This window comes from Lepidothrix coronata, unplaced genomic scaffold (assembly GCF_001604755.1).
Source record: "Lepidothrix coronata isolate B3197 unplaced genomic scaffold, Lepidothrix_coronata-1.0 Scaffold18, whole genome shotgun sequence".
Taxonomy (NCBI): Eukaryota; Metazoa; Chordata; class Aves; order Passeriformes; family Pipridae; genus Lepidothrix; species Lepidothrix coronata.
In genome coordinates, this window is record NW_016690198.1 from 4908926 (window position 1) to 4935068 (window position 26143).

At 38.3% G+C, this 26143-nt stretch overlaps 1 protein-coding gene across 4 annotated transcripts in view; it reads left to right on the forward strand.

The window, feature by feature from the left end:
- Positions 1-26143, forward strand: part of TNFAIP8 (TNF alpha induced protein 8) — a 60635-nt gene that overhangs the window by 20567 nt on the left and 13925 nt on the right. The window contains exons 1-2 of one of the 4 annotated variants that reach the window (XM_017807392.1): positions 7073-7141; positions 9339-9461. In XM_017807392.1, coding sequence (XP_017662881.1) covers position 9461 — 1 coding nt within the window. In that variant the 5' untranslated portion in view covers positions 7073-7141; positions 9339-9460. Of the gene's footprint in view, positions 1-7072; positions 7142-9338; positions 9462-19590; positions 19816-26143 lie in introns of those variants that run through there. The other 3 variants (XM_017807393.1, XM_017807391.1, XM_017807390.1) reach the window with 3 other exon arrangements.

The window sequence follows — 26143 nt, forward strand, 5'->3', positions numbered from 1 at the left end:
AGTGTTTGGCATTTATTAATGCCACTTGTCACAGTAAAGTAAGAGATTTACCTTGAAATGCAGGGGCATTTGACCCAGGAATGCTTAAGTACAATGGATAAAAGGAAAATAGAAGATGCCAGACACTGGTTTTTTTTTTCATTAATCATAACCTTTTTTTTGGCTATGTCTAATGATTTAATTTTGTAGTTGGCTCTTAGAAATATCTGCCTCTCAGTATCAGCAGTGTCAGGGTTGATTTGCTGGATGTATATGAGAAGGGCCTATGTGCCATCTGCAATCCACATGTGGATATTGTGTTCTAAAAAAGCCCTTTGCTGTCTAAACATCTTAGTAAACAATGTGTAGCTGACATACATATGCATGTCAAAATATTTTTATGTTTATACTAGCAAACATACAGAGTTCTAAAACTACGCTTCCTTAGCAGTTGTTTAGTTGTTTTTGTGTAGCAAATGGCAAATCAGTGCATGTGAAGGAAGGACTGAGATTGTTCAAAATACTTGAACTAAGGGAGGAAAACTTTAATCCTGATCTGCAGTCTTGTTTTCAAAATACATGAGAAAGTTAAAATTATATTAGTTCTTGAACTGGTTAGACTGTGTTATTTGCTGCAATTCTTCTCTCGTTCCCTAAAATCCACAGTATGGAAGACCACTTGAAGTAATATTAGTTGTGACAGAGATACTTGAACAAAACAAGACCATACAGAGAAGCAAAGCTGCTGCTAGTTGCTTCCCTGTTACAGTTGTATTTAATTATCTGCTGAAGCAGAGTAGTGAAGACTTGGTAGCTGTAGATGTATGATTTTACTGTTCAGGATTTTTTCCGACTTCTTCAAGGTGAAGAGTACATTGTTTAGGGATTTTTTTTTCATTGACATAAATGAACAAAAGTAGATATTTCAAATGTCTTATAAATTAATATGACTTTTGTTCTAATTTCAGGTTTACTTTTACAGTATAAACAGGTAACTCCTATTTTTAGGACCCTTAATTGCTGTAAATTAAAACAATTTTTAAATGCTAGTCCTTAAAGACTTAGAATAAATTTTGTCTAATATTGTAATATTTAAGAAGTGTAGATAGGTTGGTACTGGGACTGGATCCAGCAAATAATAAATAATGCATTTATAACTTTAAAACACAAAAAAGTTGCACAGATGTTTCAGTATGTAAGTAGTTTCCATGTAAATCCTTTAAGTAAATGCTGTCATAATTCTTAGTGATCAATATGGTGGTGTCCTCTGCTGTTTACAAATTATACGAGCTAAGAGCTTTAACCTAATGAGTTATGAGATGGGTTTCCCAAGCTACAGATTTATGAACTTTTAAATATGTTCCTAATCCTTCCTGTTATGTTTTTCTTTATTTATTAACTCAATTGCTTTCTGAAATTCCTTTGTTTTCCATGTAACTACCTACCAGCCTTGCCATCTCTGCCTCTGATGGATCCTGAACTGCAGGTGGTCAGGATGGTGACTGGTTGTGGTACCTTTTAGATGTCTTGTGCTCTTCCTGCTTTTGGCTGCTGTTGAAGGCAAACTTACCTTTGGTCTGGTCTGGTAGATCTCCTCTTTATGTTCACAAGTGATTAATGTTTAGAGTGAGGAAAACTTCTAGCTATGTTTTTAGAAGAGTGTAAGTTCATAGCAGCAAAAGTTGCTAAGGCATATGCTTCACTGGTATCCTTAATTTTTCTGTCACCTAGCCAGACCTTCAAGTTTGCAGCAGTGCATGAACTGGGAGGTTTCTAGTACTGTAAAGAACATATCTTTTTCTTAATTAAGAGCTTAATATGTTCTGAGGTTCAAAGGTAGAGTAAGGAAACTGCAGAGGAATCTACCCCCTGGCATTTTTTTTTCTCCAGTGTCAGATAGATGCTTACTGATAGCTAATTTCTCCAGCTCCTTTCAGAGCAAGTAAGATTAATTCAGGTGGCATTCAGAGAATTCAGAAATCACCTTTCTGGTGATTTCCTTGTATGTATGATCATGTGTGTCAGCCTCACTCTGCTTCAAAAATAGTTTAAAACATAAATTATTTCTTTTAATAGTTTGAAGTTTATTCCTTTAGTACTTTAAAGCTCATTTCTTTAAATTTTAGTTTATTTGTACTCATACAACCTCAAGATGCTTCCTCTTATACAGGGACATGAAAGCATGTAACCATGCTTTGTTCTTCATCTGCTGCAGTTCAGTGATTTCTCAAATAGTGTTCACCCTACCACCTCAGTCAAAGGTGGCATATACCTCCAGCATGTGCTGCTACCAGAGTTTGGGGCCTTTCCCAAAGCTCTTGAAATGTATGGTGACAAGCCTGAAGACTGACAAAGGCTCTGAGGCTTCTTCTGGTGTCTGAATGCTACAAAGAATGGAATAGGCTGCTGCCAGATGTCTAAAGCAATGAATATCAACGTGTTCTACCTAAATGAAATTCTTGGAAAGCACAGATTTCACATGGTTTTACTGCTTAACTTGGTGTTTTCTTTATCCATCTTGAACTCACTTGCCTGGTACTATTGACTGTGAAGAAGATAGCTTTACTCTGCTCTTTTGACAGAAATCTGCATATGCTTGTGTTAAAGTTTGTACTGCCAAGCTACTAAACACAACAAATGTTAGCACAACAAATTGAAATATTTTTATATTCAAGTATTTGAATATAAACTATTGAAATAGTTTGTATTCACTAGACTTAAATGCTTAAAATAATTTCCTTTCCTCAGAGAAGTAAGCTGATTCCATTACTCTTCCAGAAGATCATCTTGCTTTGAATTTTCCCTACAAGAGATGCTGGAATCACAACTGCGAGGATAGAGCTTTGCCACTGAGGTGTTCCTCTTCATTTTCTTCCCTGTCTCTGAAAGAAGCTAAACCATAATTTCACCTTCTCTAGAACTGCAAACTCTGCCTCTGTTACTTAACATTACGACGACTTGTACTCATCCATATATTCAGAAAAGGAAGCAGCGCTGTTGCTGATACTCTTCCTGTCTTGACCTCCAGCTATCTCACCACCACGTCTTTGGGCGCCTGCCAGAAGTGGTGTGTTCTTCTTCTTCCTCTGTTATGCATTTGGACACAGAATGTACATTTTCCATTTCATTGCAGTGGTATAATCGTGAACATCAAATCTTAGATTTATGATATCCTGCCTAACTATAGTGGAGTGTGTGATGCCATCAGCTGCCATATTCCACATAAAATGATGCAAGGCATCAACAATCCCTGAAGATAGCTGTGATTGCAGTCATTCTGAGAATTTTAAGTTCTTTCTGAATGCTGCAAGGCTAGACAAGGGCTTTTTGGGGGGAACAACCTATCCAGATTCAGATGACATGGAAGCTATTCTCTTCAGCTTAGTAGTACACTTGGGTGGTTAAGGCACAGCATTTTTGTGTACTTCTGCACAGCAGCTCCATGCAGTGTGGAGGGATGTCTAGCATTTGCCCACTGAATGAACAGCTATCATGCTTTAATGTTGACAGTCAACAACAATAATGTATCATATAAACAAAAGTATGAGATCTTTTTCCTATGTAGGGACTTTTGGGAGGTTGTCTTAAAACATAACTCAGTTTGGTTGAACATCTGGGCTGCTAGTGAGAGGCCCAGGACAAAAGCTCAAAATACCACAACTTGAAATAAGAATTCCTAGGCCTTACCTTTCTTTTTTGCTTTAAAGAGCAGTGGCTTTTCTATTTCTGAGCCTAATGATTCCTAGCACTGCAACTGGATGCCTTCCTCCCCGCTCAGTCTCAGATAGTGTTCACCCTACCACCTCAGTCAAAGGTGGCATATACCTCCAGCATGTGCTGCTACCAGAGTTTGGGGCCTTTCCCAAAGCTCTTGAAATGTATGGTGACAAGTCTGAAGACTGACAAAGGCTCTGAGGCTTTCTTCTGGTGTCTGAATGCTACAAAGATTGGAATAGGCTGCTGCCAGATGTCTAAAGCAATGAATATCAATGTGTTCTACCTAAACGAAATGAGGTATGAGTTTTCACTGAGCATTTCTGCCTCATCTTCAAAAAACTGTCAGGAATCCTGGGAACGCTGGGACAGCTTCCCTTACCAAATGCTTCCCCATGTCAACTAGACTGTCTCAGATGCATTAATGTGTGTGTTTCTCAGCCCCACGAATTGTGCTTGTCAGTTTTAAACACAGGGTTAGTCAAATTAGTTCCTTAGTATTTTCCTTTGATCAGGGATAGCATTTCACAGGGCACCTTAATCAGGCATTGATATCTTTTGGAGAGGAGCCTTTCAAGGTTGCAACCTTGAGTGGTCTGCTGTTTCTTTTGGGGGACAAGGATGGTGAACATGAATGAGCACTTGTCTGAAGGAGATGCGAAGGCTGTTTATTAATCACTACAGATAATTCCAGATATGTTCCATATTCTTATTCATAGTCCTCTGGCTTTCTGCCTCAAGTGCTGTCAACTAATTCTAATATTCAAAGACTGTAAAGAGACCAAGAATCCGGCAGCATGTTCCAGCTATTTGAGTCCTCCCAGAGGGAGGAGATGGAGCACTTCTCCTGACCCAGCATCTCCAGTCGTACTTAGTCATAATGTGAGTGGTATTGGTTACTGCCAACATAAACAATTAGGAATACAGCAGAGTTAAATTTGGAAGGCACTATGCTTTGTGAATGAAGTGTGCATGTCTTAGGACTCTTTCTGAACAGTATACCAGGGAGACAGTTGTTTAATACTGCTGTCTTATTTTATAATAAATCAAGGTTTATGCAGACCAGAATGATGACACAGGCTTGTGGTAGGGTGCTGAATATATTCAAAACAAGCCTTTGGGCTAAAAAGAAATTACTTAATTTTTGTAATGAAACTGGTTCCCAAAACTTTGTAATCACCAAAATGTATATAAAAGTAGAAATATATATTTCATTTTGATGACATATCAGGTATTACAAATATAGTTAAACAAGAGCCTTAAGAGTGCCTTCACAGATGCTGACTGTTGATGTGTTTTGTCACTACCTGGACTGTTGCTAACCTTTTTTTTTTTTTTCCCTGAGGGTATATCAGACACTTTGATCAATAGAGCTAGTCTCCGGTTCACTGCAAAAAGATATACTGTTTAGTTGTTGGGGGTTGTTAGTTCTGCTGAGGTACAGTTTCATTTGTCTTATTTAGTCAAAATAACATTTATGTCTAGTTTGAGTTTTAGCATAAACCATCTGTGAATAATTAACTTCCCCATGAGGGAGTTTTAGAGTAGATATTTGTAGTTACTCTGTTTTTACCCTATGAAATCAGTGCTATGTCAAAGGAAAAATCTGTTGCTTTATACCAGAGGGTTTTGCTGTAAGAAATACGGGGGTGGGGGTGGAAATTGCTGCCTCATCACAGCATGGATAAGGGGATTTCAGCACACTGCTCTGCGTCAGACATCAGCACCCTTGAAGAGAGCTGGACAACGTAAATGGGATTCACAGCCACCAGTAGGTTAGGTAAGGACTTTCCTGGGCATCAGTAGGAGAAATTGACATGCATGAGGTCCTAGCCTCTCTCTGGAGAGAGATGTCCTACTTCACATGGAAAGGTACTGCCTGTTTCCAAAAAAAAATCATATTCTGGACCTCTGAAACAAGGCCTTTCCGTTCATGGAAGTTGCTAAAGCATTAATTTGGACTAAATGTCATTTGTGGGGTTTGTTTTTCTTTATATGCTGAGGTTAGAAATAGCTTCAAGATAATAAAAGGGTTCTTATTTCAAGTCTCAGTCAAGGTCGAGCATTTGTAATCCAGTTCAATTTTGAATTCATTTAGAAACCAGTTGGTGAAAAGCCATAACTAGGTTTGAGTTGGAGATCAGATAAGATGAGCATAAATCTCTGTGGTCATCAAATACATTACTTTCTTTCAGATTTTTGTTGCACAAGTGTTATTAACTATGAGTGGTTTCTGTTTTTTGTTGTGCACATTGGTCTGAGTACATCTATAATTCTGCAAAGAATTTTAAAGCTGGAGTTAGAAGAAGGAGATGGCATTAATGTGTAACACTCTTCAAAAGGTAAATATTCATAGATTCTGTATTTTAAAGGATCCGGAAGAAATAGACAGACAGGAGGTACCATGAAGGAGCTCCATGTGTGCATGACTGCATCATCAGTGAAAGCTCTGTAGAGTCTCTGTTGTCCAGAATCATGCAGGGGATAGTGACATTTGTTATACCTTAGGACTTTAAAATGCAGCATTTCTCCTTGAGTGTACTTGCATGCTTCTTAAAAGCTAGAGAAATAAGAAAATCAAGTTCACAACTCTTCAGACAAAACAACAGTGTTTGTCAGAAATCAGTTGTCACAAAATTTCAGTTTTGAGTAGTAATTTCTTAAAAAGTTTTTGACATTCCTTTTCTCCAAGTTTTATATTAAGACAGATTTCTTTATTGGTGTTAGATACTTGCATATTTTAGTGTAGTAGGTTGTTTTTTCTTTATTTGCCTATTCATTCACTATTAAGTGTTTGTATTTCACCTGTTAATGATAAATATTTTAATAAAGACCAGAAACCCACTATGATAAATTGGAATTTTTCACTTTTTCCTTGCAGTCATTAGGATCAACACTATCCTTAGTTTTTTTGTCATGCTTGTGATTTTTGCAAAGATGTTTTCTCTTCTCTATCCCTGATTCACTTTGATAGACTGATATACTTACTTAAAGATTTCCAGATATGGAGTCTGCTGTGTTTAAGTTCCATAGGAATTTTGCAAAGAAATTAGATTATCTGTGCAGTGACTGTTGAGGAGCTGTCAAGGATTGGTCACAAGCTTGAAGGTCAGTCTGCATTTACAGTATAAACTTTGGAGTGAAAATGACAGAGAATTGTGAAACCAAACACTCAGGAAATGGGGAAACATGATGGCTTTAGTATTATGTTGCCCAAACATGTTCACTGTTTACTCTCAGGTGAGTTCCTTCTGGCTTTTTCCTGATGTTAAAAATAAGCTGTGTTATCTAGATGTTGGAATAATCTGTTTTGGGAAGACATTGCATTAGCGTTGAGTCAAATATATTTGTAACCTGGCCTCATAATGCTACACTTCAGCTCTGCTTTTCGGTTCATCAACTAGACTTGCTACTGTTCTCTACATGCAGTCAACTGTTCTGAGATCAAGTAAGCCTGTTTGGTTATAAAAATCCAATTTGAATGAAACAGCTCTGTAGCCAAGTGAATTTATGAGCTTTGTGCTAAATAGATGCTGTTTTATTGCTTTTAGTTAATGTGTTTTCTGGTGCCATTCTCTTGGTTCCACGGTTAATACAAGCATGTAATTTCTGGTATTTGTTAAAGAATGGAGATTTGGTTTTTTCAGTTTCAGTTACAGACATGAAAAACTTGGTAACTCTGCACTGGCTTAAAATATGGATCGAGATTTTGGGGAAAATCTTAATTGATTAGATAGTGTTGTTTTGAGTAATGGGAATGTTAAGTGGTATTTAAGTGGTGGCAGTTCCTGCTTCATCTGTTTTGATGGGGAATGTGAATGCATTTGTACATACATTTAGGATTAAATGCTCTAAGGCAATCAGGAAGTAGAAAACATAGATTTAGTACTTCTTTTACTTTCATACACATCTAAAAACATGGTAGGCAGTTGTCTCTACCCAGCACTGATTAAACTAGAATATCCTAATTTTTCTTATTGCATCTCTTTCTATAAATTACCTGCATTTTTTAAAAAATGTCTTCTAGAGGTTTTAATTGACATGCAGAAAAAATATTTGGCAGAAAAATATTGGAGGGGGGTGTGGTCCTGAGATAATTGCAGTTTTACAGTGTACAGAGACAGCAGCTATTATCTAATTTTAGGTATACCGTCCTTTCTCCACCATTTGAATTGCTCTTAGTTTTTAGAAGAAAATAAACAAATGTTTTGAACTTTTGAATTCTGACAGAATTAATGAGACACTGACTTCTCCTGGGAGTAACATGAATAAAAGCCTAATACTTGGGATTGTTTTGCTGGCCAAGTTGAGGTTGTATGTGCAGTCTTTATCCATGGCACTCCTTGTTTATGGTGGGCATTTTAATTCTGCACAGTAGATCACTACTATTTGTGGCTTCCTGATGTCAGACCTGGTATCACAGCTAGATGTCAGGTCAGAGGCCATCAGGATTCCCAATGACTTGATGAGTGCTGGAACTCATCTCTCCCTTCCCACACTGTCCTCCCTACTGCTCTTTCCCCCCATCTGTACCGTGTTGGGGATGTAGGAGCTTTCGGCATGGCCACTTCTTCACTGAGCTGACTACAGTGAAGAGTCCCCCTTATCCTGTTTGAATTCCTGAAACAGAAGAGACCTACTCCAGTCCAGGCCCCTGTTTCATCCACTGTCCCCCTCAATGATCCATTGTCCCCCTGATTTATCCACTATCTCTGGCTGCAAAAGAATCCTGCGTGTTCGGTATGAGGAAGGGCTGACACCGACTCTGTAGCTGGAAAGTTGAGTTATAAGTAACTCAATGCCTCCCCTCTGAAGGAAGAAAGAATTATCCCATTTCTGGAAGTGCAATGGCAGGATAGGGAAAGGAAAAGCATGCAGGCAGAGCAGGGCTGAAGCAAGTTGTGGCAGGCAGAAGCGGAGAGCAAGGGGTGAGTATCATGAGTAGCACAGTTGTATCCATACTTTGAAGTGACACTTGAAATTTTAGTGTGGTTTTAACTTCATGGAGCCAAGCTGTTACCACTGTAACGTCTGCTGTATTGCAGTGTTAGTAAGTATCATCTAGATATATTTTTTTTCAAACATATCTGGCATTTGAGTTGGAGAAAATGATAGATATTTTTTGCTACTGCCTGATGTTCTGACGACTGATTTCAGATGATGGCCACCACTTCAGAAGCCTTTAGTTCTCCAGACTTGCCATTCCGGCATGCAGAGTCACAATTTCAGCCTTTCTGTGTGAGTTACAATATGAAATGCTATTGCCAGGCTGTACGTGAAGCCTCTCACTTGACATTTGTACCACTCTTTGCTGCTGATCCTGCTCTGTTCCCTAGACTGGAGCAAAACACAGTCCTGAAGACCAGCTCTGTTTGACTCAGGGTACTGTTGCCACCTCGTGGCACTGGTCAAAACCACCAGCAAATGCTCTGTGATCTAAATCAGTCACTGACAGATGTCACGAGTGAGGTGAATGTGGGATGCACAGAGGGGAGTGGGTGGATTTCTTATGAGACTTCATCTTTGTGCAACACTTGGAAGTTTGTTACATGGGATTTCTGATCAAAGTGCCAGATTCTTATGTGCCAAGAGTGGCAGAGTCAATGGCAATCTTTATTTGTTTTCTTGTCCCATTTGTTTTCTAGAGTGGACAAAGATATCGGCTATTGTCCATACTGAGCCTCAGATTTTGGAAACACATTGTGAAGTCCTCAGCCTTTAGGAAGAATTGCAGTAGCACAGCCCTGACAGACCATCTGCCTGAACAAGTAAATCATCTTAGTTATGTGCCAGTAATTCAGCTTTCTGCAAATGAGATGTTGAGCAATAAGACTAAGAAGGCTTGTTTAGATTTTGTTATCCAGAATTTTTTTTTTTTTTTGAAAGTGAATACTTGAAATAGTTCATGAAAGTATTGCAATAACCCTGTGAAATGGTAGTCAGTTTGGCCTGGCCTCAGAATGCAAACTGTGTTATTATTGTTGCTAAAGCATTCTAAGAGCTGAAGTAAGAGTTTCCTGTAAAGTGGATAAAATCCTTGAAAGGTTAGACATGCTTCTACTAAATAAACTCATCTAGGCTCCAGCTAAAATTTTTATGTGTTTTGTTTGTTTTTATTGGAACTTAGAGCAATCAATAAAAGTCCAATATTGAGATTTTAATGTAATGTTGAAATGCTAAGCAGAGTTTATATCTGAAATTTGCCTACATTGATCACTAGTGTAAACCTGCTTAATATAGGGAAAAATGATCGAGTTAAGGAATTTTCAGTTGTCATAACTAGATTAGAGATCATCCAAGGCCTTATTTTTGAGAGAAATGCTTACTTTTAGCCACAATTCATTTATTATATATTTATATAAAAAAAAATCAGAGAGCTAGTTTAAGTTAAAATTCTCCTAGCCAAAGGAAAAAAAATTTTAAAGGTGAACTATAACTGGGATCTTCTCTAAGTGGACACCACATGCCTATACTGGCATGGTAGATGTAAAGGAAGAAGAAGCAGAAGATGCTTCTGCTCTGGTGGACAAGTCACTCTCACTTGGACCAGCCTGAATTACTGTTTTCTAAAGTATGTTTTAGTTACAAAAATGGCACCGTAAACTGGGGAAAGCAAGTGCTGAAAATCTTCCCTCCCAGAGTGCCATCAATGATGAACTCTTAAATTTCTTTGGGTATTGATTTTTCAGCACTTGTTCAGCATAGTCTTAGTTAATATTTTCCTAGAAGAAATCCAGCTCTTGCAAGGACTATTCCAGATTCTTTGTGGCCTCAGTCTAAGTTTTAGGCAAATAATAAACTGATTTAAAACTGATTTGGAACAAGCAGAAATCAATATGATTCTTTGAATGAACACCATATAATTAGATACATCTGGCTTGTGAACGTAAATTATAACTAAACTGAATTTTTAAAGAGCAAACTCTGCTTAGATTTAATATCCATTTAAATCTCCCTTTTAATCTCTTAATTAAATTTGAACTAAAAGGAAATTTATTCACATAGCTTGGCATTTTTTACTTTTGTTTTATTTGAAATTTTATCTAGATAAGATTCCATTTAATATGCAAGTGGTGTTTTGACTGTTTTCATGATCAGTGGCTTTGGCATCTGAGAGAAAAAGGGCATAGTTTGATTGTTACACATTAGCAAAATACTTGGATCGTTTGCTTGGGACTGGAACACAGCCCTCACAAACCAAGACACATGTGTTTTGCCACATGTAAACTGTTTTTATATGAACAAAAACCTTCCTTTTTTTAAGCTAATATTCAATTTTTTGTTCTATCAACATCACTGCCATACCTTAAAAAAAAAAAGAAAAGAAAAAAGGACCTTATTAGCCATATGCTCCAGTAGCACTGTTTAAAATGTGCTGTATTTAACACTAGTTCAGGCACTTTGTTTTTGAGCTCTTACTAACTTTTGGCTATGTGATACTAGATTTTCTGTTTTTAATTAAAATATCCCTTTTCAATTAAAATTGTTCTCGCACTGTTTGGATGCATAAGTATCCGGCAATACCTCTTATGCCTTTCTGAGAGCAGATCCGGTGTAAGTATCTCTTCTCATGGCCTGTGGTGATGCTGTCAGTTTCTGTGCAGCACATTGACTCCCTCCTACTTGTCTGGGGAGTCTGTGACACTTTGGCACGATTCCTGTTTCCAATGCAGGGGTTTTTTTTGAGATTTATGTTTTTGGTGCTCTGCCTCTCAGATTTCTTAGACCTTGCTTTAGTTTTCACAAGGGCTGCAACTTCATATGGTAACATAACCATTTCATAAGAATTTTATCATAAACTACTGCTGGGAAGCTTATTTTGCTATGTGACAGAACTAGGTCAGATCTGCTGTACTCTTTACCATCTTCCTACCTCTGTTAAAGTAGGTCTCTTTCTCACTGTCTCATTCTCTTCAAAGCTAGTCTTTGTTTGGCATAGCAGTGTTGTCAGGAACAATCTGTGTGTGGCCCTTTTAAAAGAAAAAAATTAAAATAATGAGTGCAGTTTTTGATATTGGAAGAAATAGTGCTATAAGCCAGTGTCAGTACCTGTTGTGATGTTTGGTGCAAGGCAAGACACCTTGTCTTTAACTTCTGTCACATCCTCTATGAATTCCCAAACATTCAGCAACTGTCATTGTCGACCACCTCCTTCTGGATAGCGGTGCTGGTTTTGGATGTGATAGAGATAATTTTCTTCACAGTACTTTGTATGGGGCTGTGTTTTGGATTTCTGTTGGAAAAGGGGTTAATACAGGGATGTTTTCATTACTGCTGAGCAGCATTTACACAGTCCCAAGGCCTTTTCTGCTCCTCACCCCACCCCAGCAGGGAGTGGGCTGGGGGTGCACGAGTTGAGAGGGAACACAGCTGGGACAGCTGACCCCAGCTGACCCAAGGGATATTCCATAGCATATGGTGTTGTACTCAGCATATAAAGCTGGGGGAAGAAGTAGGAAGAGTGGGACATTCAGAGCAAAGACATTTGTTACTCGTGATGGAGCCCAGCTTTCTCAGAGATGACTGAGCACCCACCTGCCCATGGGAAGTGGTAAATGAATACCTTGTTTTGCTTTGCTTGTGTTTGTGGTTTTTGCTTTTCCTACTAAGTTTTTAGTATCTCAACCCACAAGTATTCTCACTTTTGCCTTTCTGATTCTCTCCTTGTCCCACCGAGTGGGAGTGAGTGAGCAGCTGTGTGGGGCTCAGTTGCTAGTTGAGATTTAACCATGACAATAGCAACCAAGTAATTGAATATTATTTGACATGTTTGCTCTTGAGAAATTGTTTTATATTTGCTTATGCATTGAAACCTTGTCTTCAGTAACTGCTAACTACTGGATAAATAAACTCGTCTCAGTGCATGGTATCTACATGACTACAATCAAATCTCTCATTTTTAGTGGTTTTGTACTATGTGATACCTATAGTCAAGAAATCATAATTACATCAGTGTTCACATCTCAGAAGTCACAGTGTTGCTCTGTGTGTAAATTTGCAGAATAATTTTGAAGAGAAAAGGTAAGCCAGAGAAACACCTTCTGAGTTGAGAACAGTCTTGTACCTTGGCAGTGACAATGCTGATTGTGAGGTTGAAAGGTGGGGATCAGTCTGAGCCAGCATCCCAGACTTGTGCTGAGGCTGTGCTGTGACTGAATAGTCCAACACTTAGTGGCAGATGCAGATAAGGTTTATGAAGAAAACTGTATTTTGAGGCTAAATGAAGGTGTTTCCTAACCTCTTAGCCACAGGAGCTTTTGAGTAGAGTCCATGACAGCTTAAAAACAACTTTTATGGCTATTTGGAATCTTAAAATCTCAGCATGTTTGTAGCAGGGACACAGGTTTGGAAGATGGTTAGTTTTATGTTATCTTCTTGCACTGTCAGCTCTGAAAATACATACATGTGATTGAGAGTATTGCATAGATGAGACAGATGGCACATTCAAATGTTGTAGTAAGGTTATGTTCAGTATTAAGCAGGTTCAACTTTATGAAGCCTTTTGTGCCTTCCTGCCCTCTCTGTCTGTTTTCTGTCAGGGGCAGAAGAGATGAGGTGAGGACTATAAGGGAAGTTTTTACTGCATCCACATGGAAACCACATCTGTCCCCTGCATGTCACCACATACTGCTGCTTATTCTGCAAGTTCATTATCAGAAGGTTTTAGACATATTTTTGTTCAGCTTACTCTGTAGTGAAGCCCTAGATTTTGCTTAATTTGTCTGAAGGCCACTCCAGCAGTGTGGTGTGGGTTCATTCAACACCAGATGTGCTATGTATTCCTTTTGCCATTTGAAAATAAGAGAATTGATAGAGCTCAATAAACCAGTAGCAGGGTAGAGAATGGGTACTTTAACAGGAAGGTCTAGAAACAGGAAAGGAGGACAACACTGAGAATAGGATGAGCTGGATGCCAAGCAGATGCTATGAAGATGCCGTGGAGGGATCTCCTGATATAATTGTCAGGTGACAGTCATATGTTATAATTTTTAACTTTTATAGTTAGCTTTTTGTAATTTGTTGACCATATGGTAGAAGCATACAACAGAGTATCGCTGACAGATCTCCCCAACAGGTGGAAGTATTGAGAGGGCTTCAACAAGTGCCACAGTCATCTGCATTGGTGTGAAGTCTGTTGTGCGAAGGGAAAAAAATGAGTTAACAATAAGGAACAGCAAGCAGTGACAATCAGACCAAACTCAGGAGTACACATATTTTTGAGATCTGGCTTATAGCTCAATGTGCTAATGTTTTGTTTATTTTGTTTCTCTAGCTTTCAGTAGACTTAATTTTACTAAGATAAAAACAATATCTGGAAGTTTATGTGCAGAAAGAAAAATGTCTTAAAAATTTCTGCGCTGTAGATAACTGAGATTTTAGAGTCATGCTGTTATATGGAAACACTGAATGCTGTATGGTGAAAACAGGATTTTTGACGCTGATTGAAAGCTAAGCTCTGTCCAGGTTATCTTGATATATGTCTAGTTTATGGTAGAAGATAATAAAACAGGAGTAAAGTCTGGCTACACCAACAACAGATGGGCTATTTACCTGATATTTTTTGCTACAGAACTGTGTAAACAGTGACATTAAAATCACAATTTTTACTCAACACCAAAATAACCAAATTGCATAAGAGTTGGAGTTTGGTTTTGCTGTGTTCACACCTCACGGACAGTGCATATTGCACTTTCTTTTGCAATAATGGGAGTAATACAGCTACAAATGGTGTTGCTTTACCTCTATGTTAGGAAATAACTTTAAAATAGCTTCTTGGTGTGCTAATTTAAATTTCTATGTGTAACTATTTAAGTTACTGAAAGCAGAACAATTTAGATACAATGCAAGAAAACTGAAACTTCACTGTTTCCTGTGACTCTGTACTACTCTCTCCACACCTTTCCTCTCCCTGTGCACCATCATGCACACGCAGTGTCTGTGTGTGGCAGCAGCAGCAGGCACAGCCAGCAGGTCAGGTCAGGGCTGCACTGTTTGGCACCTGGGAAGGTGTTTGGCAGGTGGGTTCTGCATCCTAGGAGATGGAGAGTGCTGGAAGAGTCAGCAGCTCTTCCTTTTGTGCTGCAAGATCTCAGTGCTCTAAGACCTCATCTACCAGTCTGAACTAACAGAGAAGGGCTAGAAAACAAAAATATTTCCTGTTTTATAAACCTGAAACTCAGCACAGTTGTGATCTGCCTGCCTGAACAAAGGTTGTAGTGGTACTGGAAGGAATTCAGAAAAGGACCAATGGAGCAAGTAAAGTGCATGCTTTTGTGCTGTCTTTGACCTCTTACTTGGTCAGTAACTTCTATAAAAAGATCTTTCAGGTAAAACCTAGAAGTTAGCAAGATGCCACTTGCAGAAGAGTGGCACCCAAACTAAGTTAGTTTCCTAGTGGTATCTCAGTGTGGCTTCCAGACTTGAATTTAACAAGTCTTCCTCTTATTTCCATGAACTATTATTTGTACCTTTTTTCTGAGATACTGTGTAGGCATCTTCTTGCACTTTTGGGGGGCAGCATTCTATAAATGTATGCAGACCAGACCTGGTAAACTTTTTGTTTGCCTGGGAGATCTTAGACTTAAATATAACAATCTTAAATCTCATTCCCTTTCAGAACATTAGTTTGATAAAAACTCAAAACACTTGAGAATTGGTGGGATTCATTTATTATGACTTGTGTATCACATAATTTCCCATTCCATGTTGAAAACTATATCTATGAAGAAATAGTACTAATAAATGTGAGTGATTCACGGTAGTGTCCAGTGCTATTCTTCTCTCAGTGTCCTGGAGAAAACTTGAATTATGTATCTATAATCCACACCCATGGAAGAGTCTCAGAAGTTGAAAATTTATTAAGCTAAATCTATAGTATCAGAAATAGGTACAACAACTTTTTGGGGCTACAGGAGAGAAATTACATAATATTTCCCTATATTTCTGCATGATTGCTAGATGGCATAGCATTATCCCTAGGTTATGATATCTTTTAGTTTATTCTATGAAAACAGTTGGATGAAAAGCTTTGTTTATAGCACTGCTGTGAAAGCCAGTAATTTGTTTAACTATGCAGTCTTACATGGGACAGTGTAGTTCAACACTTACTTTCTCCCCACACAACATTCTCCACCTTGCTTATTTGTGGGAAAGAAAATTTCAGCAGCACAGCTATCTACTGATAGCATAAAGAAACCATACCTGCAGTTACATGTATTGGGATCTTTCAGAATCCTTGTACACTTTTTCCTTTTGTCTCACAGGTGGGAGTAGAGTGGGAAACCCAGCTACCATCAGGTCTGTCATGTGGCTTCAAATAACTCAGTGCAGTTACAGTCGGCAAAAGACACACAGTGGACTTATAGAAAGTGTCATCTGTGGGAGGGAGTTGAGGTTGGGCATGGACCTTATTTTTATCATTTAAAGGTTTGCAGACCGTTGAATGTGACATTCTGGAAGAGCAGAAGTTATCATCGGATAACTTTAGTTATGTTAACAAAACATGTGGAGGTTTGTTGGTTTTTTTTTTAACATCCCATGAATATGTAATGTCCAAAGGGTGACATTACCACTTCCTTCTCTGGAACTGTTCTAGGGCTGTGCAGGGGTTTTCTTGCAGTAAGAGATTTATTCTTGCTTCCATGGCAGCTACCTCCTCCTGAAAGCTTCTTCCTGATACTTTTCATGTAGTAGTGCTGCTTCCTCTTTTTTGTGAAACAAAACATTACAGGTTGGGGTTTTTTTTGACATTTCAGCATTGAGCTTTAGAACCTTCTTGTCTGCAATTTTAGTTCCATTTTTTTGCTACTGAAGTATTTATTATTTTTGTTATGTATTTATTTATAATAGGATTTGTCACCTCTGTATCTAATAAGCAAATCCTTCTCTAAACAGAGCTGTCTCAGCATACATCAAGACACAGAACATAGGCAGGGTTTTGAGCTGAACTGGTGATGTGCTGACACACAGCTACCCATCCCTTCACAATTCCCCATGTATTGCTGTAGTAAGCCAAGGCCTGGCTCTAGTCAGCTCTTTCTGTGGTAGCCCTCCCTCAGTCCCTAGGAGAAGTTAGGGCAATTTACAAATGATGAGTTAAAAACCAAGCCAAACCAAAACCTGCTAAATATTTTTTTCAAAGTAAAACCAGAAGTTTTTTTGTTTCAGCAGAGAAGGGTGTAAAGGACCATACTGCTTGTCTTACCCAGCTTTGTAGCTTTTAGACTTCCAGCCACTGAAGTGTGTAAACCCATTTTTTTTGTATGTTACACACAAACAATATAATTTTCCTCTGGGAATTCCGGCCTTCCCTCCACGACAGTGTCTGTCCAAATGTGTGGTGCATTTTAAGCCCTTCATTTTAGGAAGTTACTTTTCTTTTCTGTAAGAGAATCTGCTGTGTGAAATTTAGCTGTATCTACTAAAACTGATTCTGTTTTTAGAGTTTTTGTCATTCTTTGTTTTGTCCTTCCTATTCCATATCACATGCACAGTTTACAATTAAAGACGGTTTTTTTGAACTTCCAGGCTTTTTACTCACCATGGGATCCAGAAATCAGTCTGGATGCTTTGATAAATGCCACTTCCCTGCAGATGTGGTGTCATCCGTTACCTGAGCTCCAGTTTAAGTTGTCCACAGACTCTGTTTAATTTTACCAGCCTTATTCTATTACTTTTGCTAGCTCTCTAAGAAAAGTAATTAAAGTTGGCTGCAGACTCTGAAGAAGGTGATAATGTCCTCAATATCAAATACCATTACAAGTCCCTGCTTAACCTAATATCAGAAAATTACATACGTAAACAGTCTTCAGTCAGGTTGGTGTCTTTTCAGCCAATGCATGTGTTTTTAAAAAGCATAACAACCAAAATGAAGCATAAAAAAAATTTCCTGAGTCTGAAATATATTTCCTCTCTATACAGGAGGAAAAGGACTGGGTGAGGAGATGTGATTTTGATTCTGTAGGGAAGAAACAAGGCAAAATCTTTGTGTTTTTGTTATCTGTCCAGTGAGGTACAAAGTTTCTGAGGGATTTGAGAAATCTTAATTTGTAGAACTTGCTGACGTTTAACCACAAGGCTCATTATCTCTCTGTGTCTGTCATCTAAAATAACAAAAGGCATCCATCTATTTTGTAAATCTGATCATGCAGGGATCTTCATACCGTCTTGTATTTTTATTTCTCTACAACACTCTCTTTGATTAAAGGACCCCAGAGGCTATTGCAGTTCATCTGGACTAACCCTATATTTCTTCTTGTTCCTCCTCTATTCTATGTGATGTTTTTTGAGTGGTTTCAGTCCCCTAAACAATAATTACTCCAAACCAGTACTTTAATTTTTTTTCTAATGTGTTTTTTTTTAAACTTGAAAATGTAGCTTCATTAGCTGCTCCAGTGTTGTAATTAGGGTAATACTCACTTTCATTCTCTGTGCTTTGAAGGATGCAGCTTCTCTGCTTTATACCCTACAGGAGACGATAAGGCCTTTAGAAAAGAGAAATGTCTTTAGGAACCTGTGGAATTGTGTGTATTGCAAACCAAAAGAATTTTCAGTGTTACCCAGAACCTTTTAACTAAAATGAAATCTGTCTTTCCTAGGTATGGGAGGAGTACATGGCAAAGGACAGTCCTTATCATTAATAAAATAACTCATAATGGGATAAAAGTTGCTTACAGTCTGAAGTATTATTTACTGCAGTCCCCAGAGCAAGTTTCCTGTGGCTAAAGAATTTATACTGCCCTTTATGACATTGTATCTTACTGTTACTTACAAGACCATCCTACCTATGTCTAGTCTTCCCATAAGCTTTAATTAATATAGGTGAATGTTACAATCTGAAATGTTTATTTTTTTTTTTCCTCCTCTGTGCCCCAGTTTTGTGCAGTTAACAGCTTTGGCTCTTTTTGACTTTGTCTTGAAATACAGTTATTTCTATTTGACTCCACTGGGACACTTGCTAACTGTTAATAGTTCTTAATAGTGTTACTTCCAGAAGACCCTCTCAGCCCTTCAGATGGCACATTTAACCCTGTGAGGGAGAGGCAGGTGGGAATTTGGAGAGACCATACCTCTCCTCTTGTCAGAGCAGTCACATTTCCAGTGACATTTTGTCCTATTCACTCTGCTAAAAATCTGTTAAATTAGTAAGTAGGGAAAGATGGTTCCTTACGACAGTGGTTTTACCGAAGACTGTGCTAATTGAGAATAGACTTCCAAGTAATTCCCCCTAATTTTGCACTGAAGGCATATGTGATGCATGGCAAATTGGGGGGCAGCTGCAGAAGACCCCAGTTATCTTACTGTGTTTTAAAACTATGTTGTGTAGTAGTTAAAATTAACAATCTGTTCTAGGATGGTGGGGGCGGGGGGGGGGAGGGCGGAACGGAACGGAACTGCAGCACAAAGAAATCAGATAGTTTTTCCAGGAAGGAGAAGTGAATTGCTGCTCTCAGGGAAGATGGCACCATGCTCTGAGCAGGAGTGAAAGAAGATTATTTAGCTTAAACTACCTGAAAGTAAACTGCTGCTTCTCATCCTTGAAGTATGTATTTAGTCATCCAGTATTAGTCAGTGTAATTACGGAGGCTACAGAAGTAATTCCAGATAACAGCCAGTGTTGAAATGTACAATTTAGGCTTCAAAAAAATTGATTTAAAATAGATATTCCAGCAAGTTAAGAGAGGCCCAATCTGATTGTCAGTTACCACGATCAGACACTGCTCTGCACTCAGGGCTTTTTTGGTCTCTCCTGCTTGCTTTCTCATACCGCGTTGGCAAGCTGCAACAAGTGAAACTCCACCCTTCCTACAGACTGGGGAGAATAAGATTCATAAACGGCAACAGCTGGCGAGTAAAATCAAGGTTTCTCTGAAGGTGCTGGATTTCCAGACAGTTGCTGGTGTGCAGCTGAGAAAGGGGCGGGATCTTTTTCCCCTTAAAGCCTCAACCCTCTCTGTCTCTCTCTCTTTTTTTTTTTTTTTTTTTTGGAGAGACTGAGAAAGGGAGGGAGAGGGAAAGAGAAGTTGACTTGCTGCTGCATCTCAGCACGCACGTCAGCTGTAATCTGGTCCCCAGCGCCGTGAGCTGACACCATGAGTTCAGAAGCCGATGATCCCAAGGAAGGTACGTTTTTTAACTTACCCTTGTGTTGCCCATGCCACTTTTCTGAGCGTGGAGGAGAGTTTTTGCTCGTTTTAGCTTTTGGGTATTCAACGGGGAGGGGCAGAGGCCTTTGCAAAAGCAAAGTCCTGCCGATTTTGCTGGATGTGAAATGACTGAAGTGTTGGAACCCGGGGATATCTGTCTTGGCAATGCTAATTTACTTGCATATGGGGTACCGATAAGTGGAAGAAACAGTGTTTCAGAACACTGGTAGTCACATAACGAAAGAGGAATATTTCTTTAATTTGGAAGCACTGTATTTTTCAGCAAATGAGGAAGTTGCACGGGGGAGAAGTGAAAGGTCATTATTTTTGGGAATAAGCTTGATGCTGTCCAAATGAGTGTGCATGTGTGAGAGAGTGTGTGTGTGTGTGTGTGTGTGTGTGTGTGTGTGTGTTTTCAAACAGAGTGTGCCAAAGCTACAGTGTGCTGCTTCTGGAGTGGAACATGTGGAGGAGCTGGAAGTGCTCCAACAAAAATGCAATTATTCCCTAGTGTTGATCGGGAGGGGGGTGTGAGCTGGAGTCGGACAGTGGGGAGCAAGTGGGGGAGGAGGAGGGCAATTTCCTGAAAGTGCCTATATACAAAAGAGCGTTTATACAGATGAGGGAACAGGGCAGTGCTGGAGTTGTGTACCGGATTCTTAGAACAGAATTGATGTTTCATGGCTATGCATAGTCCTTAGGGAGACTCAAATATACAGGGGTCCAGTATGGCTGAGAAAAACAACTAAAATAACCACAGCAGATAAGCAAGCAGTAAGGCAGCCTAAGCATTTAGTATTTGGTGAAAACAAGAACTTTTCAGAATGTTTCAGATGGTATTCCCCTCACAGTCTGTACAACTTCCTCCAGTTGAAGAATAACATTACCAGGGACATCTGTCTGCTTACTTGCATAAAAGAATATTTGGTTGATTTGCAAAAAAGTCAGCTTGCACTGAATCAAACATAATGCTAATAATGCTGGTAAAACCTGCGTAGTAATGAAGCCTGATAGCCTGTGTTTTGATAAGAATAATTCTTATCTTATTTTGCTTGTTGAACAAGCAGATGAACAAAAAGGCAGCTCTTCCTTTTTTTTTATTTTCCTAAATCTGTAGGACAGATTTATTGAAAAGCAGAACTCTAAAAAATATTTCTCTATAGAAACTGTTTGAAAAAGAGAATATGTGAACATTCTCCCTCAGTTTTACAGCAGCAGAGATCTGCTTGCATGGTATAGCAGGAAAGATCCTCTGGTTTCATACAGGAAGTTCCAGACAGTTTTACTAAGTTGGCTATATTTGAAATGTAGATTTCATTGTTTAAAGAAATGTCTTGCCTTCTTAGGTGACTCAGATTCTTAAAATCCTATTTTTGCCTTTCTGTGCATTTCTTTAGAAACTATTTGAGGTGGCAGGATTTTCATGCTGAAAAAAAGGCATTTGAAGCAGGTGTCTGAGACAGAAGAGAAAGGGTAGCTTTTTGATTAGTTATTTTTAGCTTGGGAAATACTTGGGTTTTGCTGTGCTGTGTTCTTAACGTGTTAGAATAGAAAACAAAACAGTTTGCCATTGTGAGAAGATGAGGTACAGATGTCTGAGGAGGTTTTTTAGTCTGTCTAAAATGTATTCCTGGTAATATATTCACATCTTTAAAAGAACAAGTTAGAAAAGGCATGAGAAAAGGGGAATTTATGTGTATGTGAATAAAGACTGGGATTAACAGATGAATATGTAGATTTGCAGCTTTTACACTGCTTTGCCTAGTCTGATTGAACATGGCATGAAAGATCACTGATTAAAATACTGAAAAATACAGTCAAATACCTGTGGATTTGTAATGGTTCAGTGTATGTAGCATAAAATAGTCAGAGTCTTTCAACTAATTAGCTTTGTTTCATGAAGAAACGGTGCTTTTTACATTAAAAAAAATCGATGCTTCACAAATTCAAACTAAATGTGGGGCTCAGGCTTTTGACATTGAGGATATATAATTTTTTAAGCCTTTACCAAAGGGAAGGTGGTTGATTTTTCCTTTAGGTGCAAGACTGAATGTCACTCTAAAAGAGAAATTCTGATTTACCCACAGATTATAAGGTCCAGCCAGGGAATTAGTAGATAAAAGTCTGTGACTGATTATGAAAGGAGGATACACTTGGACAGTTACAAAATAGTTATTTTACTCTATTCTGTACATTCAGTGCCAAAGCTAGTGATCCAGGCATAGTGGAGAAAGCTACAGGAAAAATGTTTTAATGATGTTTGTAAGCACAGGCAGAATTTTTCTGTTTTGCTTAAAACAGAGATACTCAAGTGTCCAGGGAAGCATCACTGGCTATAGAAGAAGCTCTGAAATTCAGTTGCAGCTTCCAGATGTGACTCTGAGACCATGCATTGGAAGATCAGGCTGAATGAAAAAGAGAGTTGATGGCAAAGTAATAGCATTGAACATTGTGTATATTCTGCCAGTGATCTGATGCTGAAGTGAGAAATACTTCGCTTTCACCTACCTTATACAAGTGAATTGCAATATTTGGAGAACATTGGGATGTCTATAAAAGCAGATTTAATAGGTTGATATGGATTATTTTGAAAAATCTGCATAACAAGATCAAAGACCATAGGCTTTACTACTGTAAAAATAAACTCTACCCATTGTTACAATGAAACCCAAAATCACGGTCAATTTCAAATGGCAAACTTCTGAAGATCTTCTTTTTGTAATTATTCGAATAATGATAGAGCCTTTGACTTCAAGTAAAGTCAAATATTTTATCAGGAATAGAGAATTAAAAGACATTGCTAGAAGACAATCATTACTTCACTATATATTATACTAATTGCTAGATATAGGGTATGCAGCAGTGTATGTGGGCTTTTTAGCTTTTGCCTTAGATCTCTTCATGGTCCATATTAGAATGGTAACATGAAACAGGTTTTTTTTCCTCCTATCATGCTGCTTAGTAACTTCAGAACAATCTTTGTGTTCATCTGTGTACCACAATGCTGTGGTAAATATGTGCGTGTGTCTGTACGGCATCAATCTGTATTGCATTTACAGATTCCAGCTACTATCGTGATATAAATAACCCTGGCACATTTTCTTGTAGTTACTTTTGCCCTGGATGAAACAAATTGTGTATTAAAGTCCAGAAGAAGACTACAGCATTTAGCTGCATGGCATAATTTCAGTCTGGTGTTGATTGGTGACATGTCATGCACCATGGAAGGTACCAAATGGTTTCAGGATGTTATTTGACTTAATTCCATCCTGAACATTTCTGGAGGAAATGTTCTTAATGCTGTTGTGCTACAATTGGGTATCATTTTATATACGTACATTTTAGTATAACTTTCAAAATACATGCCGATATCAATTAAAATTACTGTGATGTGAATATGTTTCTTCAATAGATGGAAATAGTAATTTATGTAAAGCTCCAGAGAACTTCAGCTTCATTCTGTGGGTTTTATGTTGTATATTTAAAAACTAGCAGGAGACAAATCTGTCTCAAAGGAAAAGTAAAATAATAGATATCAGAGTGAATGTAATACATTGCCTATGAAACAATGGCTATTGTATTACATTGAGAGGCTGCATTGCACCTTTATCATACTTAGTTTTAAGTACCACATTTCATAGGAGAGAGAGATCACTGCATTCCTACAAGTGCTCAGAGATTTTTTTTTAGACATGATTAGCATTTTTTAATCCAAATGAGATTACTGAAGAATGAGCTCACCTGTTTTGTTCCTTTTAGAGCTGAGAAAAACACAGGAGTTATAAAATCACAGAGTACTCACTGTTTTGAGAATTCAGTACTCCCTCCTGTAAGTAGTCATGGATTTGTTTTGACATTTTGCAGTCACCTCTGACTGTGTGAATATTTTCCAGGGTAGAATTGTGTTCATTTAGATAACAAATAGTTTGCTCTTGTGCTTCTGCAGGCCACTTACTCCATCCACAGCATCGATGGGACTCTATAATGTGTGATTCTCCATCCCACTAACTCCAGACATTTGTTAGAACCTTTTTTGCTTTTATGACAGTGAACAGGGAGATCCAAATTGTACAAGCAGAGCACACAATTAGTACTTGCCCACAGACTCACCTTCTGCTCTCACCATGAAGACTACAAAATGTGGGTTTCCTTTGTTTCACCTGCTCTTTGCCCTCCCTTGTCAAAATAATAATCTCCATAAAACATTAAGGCCGGTGAAACAGGGACCCTTTGTTGAAAGTGGTCAGAAAATTTCAGTTCAGGAGCAGGAAGAATCATCCAGCCCCAAAATGGAATGTTAGAATCTAGGTTAGTCAATTTGAGGATTTTTTTTTTTTGTTCCATATGTAACTTTCTTATTGCTGATGAAGAGAATGAAAAGATTACTGTGGTTATGTACACAGTAGCAATGATAGTCAATTTGGCATTTTGTGTAATCCCTTCTATGGATAATTAGAATTCAAGATTAATAGCAGAAGGTGATGGCCTAAGAAGTATTACTTTAGTACAGGAAAGAAGGGAAAAAGGAAGTAAGCTTATGAGAGGTTAGAAAGAATTATTACTAACTAGATGCTGTAATACTATATCACATATGCATGAAGAAAGCATTGCCAGAGGTACAAATAGTGGAGTGAAAGTAAAATCAACAAACTAAAGCCTTAATGAAGAAGGAGCAATGGGAAATTTGGAGGAAATAAGACTACAGTACAGAGGCAAGTCATAACTGCTAGATTTTTTTAAATGTAGTTTGGGGGATAGTACATTTTGATGAAGCAAGGTGTGGGATATGGAGAAAGGGCTCTGAGAACAGGAATACAACTGCCATGGTTTGTATCACAGCTACTGAAGCTTCACTGAGATGTGGGCTCTTGAATCTCTTGGTAAGAGCACTGACTACAGGCTGTTAAGCCATAAGACTCTGTTAGCAGCTCTGTATCTCTCCCCTTAAAAACTGAAAGAATGGTAGTTTTTATTTTCCTTGCCAAATTAGGGTCATCTTTAGGATAACCTATCTGTGAGTGGATTAGATGGCCACTCTCATTGCTTCTTCTCCAGGCTCAGAATTGAATAAATTGAACTGGTATTTTTTATTCTATACTACATTTGGAAGTCCATATGGAGTAGTTGTCTTCTGCAGAACACTTTGTACCCCATGTATTTAGCAATCTGAGCATATGGATCAGATGAGGAAGCTAATTTGAGCACAGACCACAGGATAAGCACTGGCTGTAGCTGGTAGGTTACTTCAGAGAATCACTGAAACTTAACAGGTTAATCATTTAGCTGCAATTGTTGGGTTGAATGCTAGATTGCTTTGAGAAAATTCCATTAATATAATTATACTTATGCAATCAAATCTTTTAATTCATAGTGAACTGTGACTCACATACTTAATTTCAAATAAGATACAGTCCTTTGAGCTATCTGGTTGATAGAGAGAATTGTAGATTAACTGAAGCTGCAGGGAATTTCTGGAGGTCATGGGACACAACCTTCCACTGGAGACAGAGCCAGCTTTAGAGTTGGATCCAAGGTTGCTTAGGCTTTTTCCAGTCATGCTGATAGTGTCTTCGACAGTGGTGGTTCCACAACTTCTCTAGCAACATATTCAGTATTTGATCACCCTTGCTATGAAAGTGGTCATTCCTAATGAGACTTTTCCTTTTGGCCTTGTGTCTTTTGCCCTCTGTTCTTTTGCTGTCTATCCTTTTTTTGAGAGGTATTGGGGAGCCCAAAACAGTGCACAGTACTTCAAAAGAGAAGATAGTACTTTGGTTTCAAATTCTACCAAGACGTCTTTCAAAATTGATCGTTGTACTGGAGATTTAGTTTCCCAGTCTTCCTTTCATTTGTCTGTTGGTGACAGCATTTGCTGTATCATAGTACTTACACCTTTTGGTTGTTTTCTTTGGGGACTTTGCAAACTGCGCTGTTATAAATGAGATGGAAGTTAGAGATTAGGGAACAACAGCCAGTGAATCTCTAGAGAATCAAAAGAAGTATCTGGGTAAGGGAAGGCCTTGCATCTGCATTTGGAAAAACAATGTTCTATACCAGTACTATTTCCAAGTACATCATCAGGCTAAATGAATTACTTCTAAGAATAATGAGTATTTTGTAATACATGTACCAGGAGTAACATAAGGAAAGTGTAACACTGATTGTAATTTGCAGGTTTTGTTCAAAACCACATATCATTGGTCAAATCTTCTGTAAAATGTGACAGTTCGTAAGGGTCCTTAAGCACTGCTTTTTGGGAAGCAAAATGCATCCCCTCCCCCCTGAGGCATTTAGAGTATCTTTAG